A 5,376-nucleotide genomic window follows, 5' to 3' on the forward strand; every position below is an offset into this window, starting at 1 on the left:
ATATATTACATAAATTATGTATCATATTAATTTTAATGATTCTTTTATTCACTGATATATAATTATATATAATTATATATATAAAATTATAATTTTATGTTTTATCAAAGAACAAGAGAAATATTTCGATATAAAAATTTATTAAAAAAAAGTCTTAGTTCTAACAAAAAACAATTTTCATTAGTAGAATATTATAATATAGGCAATAAAAAATATAAAAAAAATAATAAAAATTTCATAAAAATGAATATACAATTTCGAAAGAAAATATATACTTGTTATTCTCATTTCTATTTAACTTAAGGATCTTATAATCAACTTTATGTATTAATATATATATAGAAAAAATTGACAGTATTCGTTAATAGTTTAATACATACCCGATGGATTAGAACCAAAGGTACGGTAATATAGTTGTAAGATTTGCGAGTGTGCATGTTGATAAACTCGCCAAGCTTTACGTAACATCCAACCACCACGTACATAACCAGTAAGTTCTTGTTGTAGTAATATTAATATGGCCGAACAAACTTGCGAGTCTGCCAGAACAATTTGCCTTTCCAATTTATTTACATAGTCCTTCTAAAATATTTATTTTCCTATCAAAATTTTTTCGATAGCTCCGTTAAGGATTCTTTTTACTTTGATTTAATACATTCACTGCTGCTTAGTTTTGTCGTTTATATTATTTTTATTATTTATGTTTTGAAACAATTAATGTTTCATATAAAAAAATTCATTTACAAAACTATACATTTATATATATTTGCATGATAACCTATAAAAATGTTTATATTCTACATTTGAGTCAATATTATGAGTATATATTAAAAATATGCGTCATCTTAGATTTGTGCTCAGTGAACATATTGATACATATAAAATTTATTTATAATTTTATATATTTTCTTCAATTACTAATTTTAATTTAATAATTAAATTTAATAATTAAATTAAAATTATGTATAAAAAAATTTATTATTTATTATATGGAATAATATTTGCATCGCAGATGTTTATGCAAACACACATTTTTAAAAATATTATTAAAAATTTTTTAAAATATTAAAAATAGAAAAATAGAGATTTGCTTCACCCGCTAAATACTAAATATCTTTTATTTTTGATATTTATATATTTATACATTTAAAATTTTCATTAATGCATATACATCTGCAGTATTTAAATAATTTTAAATTTAAAAAATAATAATTACATCAGTTTCTTCCGCTTTAAAGACTTTACTCTTCATAGATTTTAACCATCCTATATCACTTGCACATTCCCTTTCCATATCCTTTAGCAATAATATAGCTTGATGAAGCTTGTCGTTTTCAAAGGTCATCAATGCATTCTAAAAATTTATTCAATCATTATTCTTATATATTTTCACAATTAACATTGTAAGTTATTATTAAGATATTTCTTCAAATAGATTTGTTGTCAATAAAAACGTGCATAATGTCATGCGATACAATATTCAAGGTATTTTTATGTCAATAATATTATATTTTTAAAATAATTTAATAAAATATTCTTAAAATAAATTAATATATGTATATACTTCACTTTTAAATGCAAATAATAAATAATTTTACTTAAATAAAATTATCATAAAAAATTTTTTTATTAATTTTCAATAAAATGGAATAATTTCATTCACATACTATGAATAAAACAAAGCAGCGACCTGCTTTTATATGGAAACTATGTGGATGTTTGGTAAATAAAGCTTCTGCTTCCTCCGTTTTATTATTTAAAAGCAAAGAAATTCCCATTCTAGCAATATTCCATTCCTTCATTTCTTGAGACTTTTTAGCCATGGTTTTTCGAACTGATCGTAATTTTTCTAATTTGTATCTACTTTAAGAATTCGTTTCAATATTTAATTATGATATTTCCGATGCAAAAATCATATGTATATATCATGTATATATATAAATAATATTTCAACGATCATTAAACGGTAACACATTATTTTTTTCAATAACTTATATAACTCAACTAACAGTCTTGATGTCAGAATAATTCAGTGATAAAAGCAACGCTAATGCATATAATTTGCATCACGGTATTATGATGCGCGGTACAAATACTGTAGTATGATGGACAAGAATGCAAAATATTCTTTCATGAAATATGCCTATCTTCCTCATTGAAATGCACAACACAAGGAAAATGATAAAATTAGAAATCTTCATATTCATATGAAATATCTCCTTGAAAAATTTAAATTGTTTGATATTGCACGATATATTAATTTTATTTTATATAATATTTTTTATTTTTATCATAATTTGATCATTTTTGATAGATATTAATTACATATTTTAATATATTTATATATTTGAAGAAATTGCACTAATTATAATTGTTACGTAAAAATAATTCTTTATATATTAAATAAATTTCCGCAATATTTATTTTTTCTTATGATTTATATATTCTTCTTTTTCTTTTTATATATCTTTATTCTTTTAATTATGAATTTTTCTTTTTTTTAAATAAATATTTTTAATAAGATTTTAAATATAAAATAAATTTTTCATAAATAATTTGAACAAGATATACATTAATATTTTTTCAGACTTCAATATAATAATAATTGTTGAAAATTATATGTTATCACTATTATAAGTAAATAAATTTAAAAAACTATTTATGTATATATATTTGGAAAAAAAATTGGAATATGACATGTACGAAACGGAGCTTTCTATCTACGATGCCACGAGTTGACTAAAGTCTCGACGTATCGCAATGCTGCTGCCACCACTTCGTATTTTCATATATAAATATTATTGATTTTAGTTTACATATATTACGATCCTGAAGAAGTATTATAATATTAAAAATTTCATTTAAAATAATTTTAAGAATGATAAGGATATAAACATGGAATGAAATAAAATAAATTTGAATATTGCTCCACTATAAATAATATAATGATCAATATATAAAAGAAAGCATGAAATTTCTTTTTTATAATTTCTATATAAAATTCGATTCAATTAATTTTTTTTTATATTTCTATAATAAATGATAATATCATTTCCATAAATACTTGTAGATATATTATTTTTACAATCATCATATGAATGATATATATAAAGCAATACATTTAAATATATCTATTATTAGATATATACATTATATATATATATATANATGTAAATATATATATACTTAAATATATTTAGATATGCCATTTTTTTTTTAAATAAAATTATGTTTAGAAAAGACAATATTATTGTTTGAGGAAAAACTATATGAAATAATTTACATAGTCTCTTTACTTCGTGTTCAATATATGGAACTATAAAACCTGTACATTTATTTACATTTCCAAAATTTAATATCTTTAAGTGGAATGTCATATAAATTCTAAACCTTCAAATTTTTTGTCCATTATTTTAATCTCAGGCATTATTACATTTCCATTAAGTGTAAATGCCATAATGTATGTAGCAGTCTGCCCTTGATATTCCTCAGTTTTAAGGGCAATAATAATTGAATCTTGTGAACCAGGTAAAAATTTGAAACTTGAAAAACCTCTAATTGGAATTAAATTACCAATTTTAGTAACCTAAAAATAAGATAATATTTATTTTTATATTTTTCAATTTAACTATATATAAAATAAAATAAATAATATTATATTTATAAGTAAATATAAGTAGATAAAAACCTTAATATCTACAAAATTTTCATCTGCAGTCAATAATATATTACAACTCATTGTTTCATCTTTAGTTTCATTATATTGATCATGAGAACATCTTCTTGGTAAAAAAAACCAACTTTTGTGGATATCACTCCAAGCTCCTGATTCATGAATCATGTAACCTACAAAATAAACATAAAATATATTAATTATAATTAAAATTTAAATATATATATAAAAGATTTATAATATATAAAATATATAATTATATACCTGGGTATTCAATATCAATTGCTTGTCTTAATCGTTTATAATTTGAAATCCAATTTAAAGAGTATATTTCACCACGTGGAGATATTATTTTTATCCAAAGAGGATTGTTATGTTGAAATTCTCCAGAAGCAGTAGTCCATTCTTTACCCATACTACCAACATATAGATGTTCATCTTTAACAGTTGCCCATTCACATTTAAATCCTAAAAATATTTATTATTTTTATTTTATTCAAAATTTAATAATATTATAAAATACTATAAAATTTTATAATTATTGATATTCCTATAAAAAAATTAATAAATATAATAAATTTTACCTTTTGAACTTTTGCCATTACCATCCATTAAAATAACCCAAGGATAAACTTCTTCTCCTTCAATAAAATATATAACTCCTGTACGATCATCAAAAGATAATAAATGTCCATCGAAGATAACTAGTTCAGACAATTCCATACCACGTCCTTTCATAGTTAAAGACGATATTAACATTTGGTTTCTGTCATCCCAAACAATGGAAAGAAAATTTGTGCTAGGATTCCAAAAAAGACTTCCACTTTTCATAATACTATGCCATGTATCTTTTTTATCTGAACTTTTGGAATCATGATCAAGATCACTTACTATTGCTATACGATAAGTAATACCCTTAGATGTCTTGACTGGAGCAGATAAAGGGTATGTCTTATTATACTTATAATATTTGCATTGTGTTAAAAAATGATTCGTTGAAGAAGGATGTACAACTCCGCGTAATAAAGGAAATCCAAGTAAGAATAAAGGAACAGACAATAATAAAAAAATTAAAGCTAAATATTGACTCTGAATGCGAAAAGTACTATTAGCAACTCTGTAGACATGAGGTGCACGTAACGCTTGTCTCCAGTCACGTAAATAGGACATGGTTTCTATGTCTCCGTTCTGTATTCGCGTCCGTTTCATATCATGTTACATTGGAAAATTAATACCAAATTTATATGTTTTAAATGAATAACTAAAAACTAACCTAATATAACCTAATTTTTTTCTCCATAATTGTCAACGTTGCAAGCGAAATGCAGACAACTACATAGCGCTACTAGATAGCGCCATTTGACAGATAAAAGAATTTAAATAACGTTATAACTAAAATATATTTTATAACTACCTATTTATTCTTATGTAAAATAAATACTAAAAATAATACTTTATGATATATTAGAAGAAAATTTCAAGTTATAATAAATTTTATTTAATATAATTATTTTATTTTTTTATATTAAATAAATTTTTTTATTTTTAGATAAATTTAGATAAGCTGTATGATATAAACAAAATTAAGCAAAATTAATAATAATTTTATAATCAAATTTTATAACTCATTTTATAAATAAAATATTTATAATATAAAAATAAAAATTTTTATAATATAAACATTTTTTCAATATAAGGAATTA

General features: G+C 21.7%; 2 protein-coding genes across 5 annotated transcripts in view; both read right to left on the bottom strand.

Annotated features, from left to right (window-relative positions):
• LOC102677066 (tetratricopeptide repeat protein 39C-like) overlaps window positions 1-2,196 on the bottom strand; it is a 21,958-nt gene extending 19,762 nt beyond the window's left edge. The window contains exons 1-3 of one of the 3 annotated variants that reach the window (XM_006618260.2): window positions 1,668-2,196; window positions 1,217-1,354; window positions 381-582 (exon numbers count right to left, since the gene is read on the bottom strand). In XM_006618260.2, the coding sequence (XP_006618323.1) occupies window positions 381-582; window positions 1,217-1,354; window positions 1,668-1,823 (496 nt within the window). In that variant the 5' untranslated portion in view covers window positions 1,824-2,196. Of the gene's footprint in view, window positions 1-380; window positions 779-1,216; window positions 1,355-1,667 lie in introns of those variants that run through there. The other 2 variants (XM_006618259.2, XM_031511742.1) reach the window with 2 other exon arrangements.
• LOC102676734 (soluble calcium-activated nucleotidase 1) overlaps window positions 1-4,995 on the bottom strand; it is an 11,493-nt gene extending 6,498 nt beyond the window's left edge. Inside the window, exons 1-4 of one of the 2 annotated variants that reach the window (XM_006618258.2) lie at window positions 4,258-4,995; window positions 3,938-4,141; window positions 3,689-3,846; window positions 3,361-3,586 (exon numbers count right to left, since the gene is read on the bottom strand). In XM_006618258.2, the coding sequence (XP_006618321.1) occupies window positions 3,374-3,586; window positions 3,689-3,846; window positions 3,938-4,141; window positions 4,258-4,882 (1,200 nt within the window). In that variant the 5' untranslated portion in view covers window positions 4,883-4,995 and the 3' untranslated portion in view covers window positions 3,361-3,373. Of the gene's footprint in view, window positions 1-3,275; window positions 3,587-3,688; window positions 3,847-3,937; window positions 4,142-4,257 lie in introns of those variants that run through there. The other variant, XM_006618256.2, reaches the window with a different exon arrangement.
• Window positions 4,996-5,376: the final 381 nt, after the last annotated feature.

Source organism: Apis dorsata, unplaced genomic scaffold (assembly GCF_000469605.1).
Source record: "Apis dorsata unplaced genomic scaffold, Apis dorsata 1.3 scaffold_346, whole genome shotgun sequence".
NCBI lineage: Eukaryota > Metazoa > Arthropoda > Insecta > Hymenoptera > Apidae > Apis > Apis dorsata.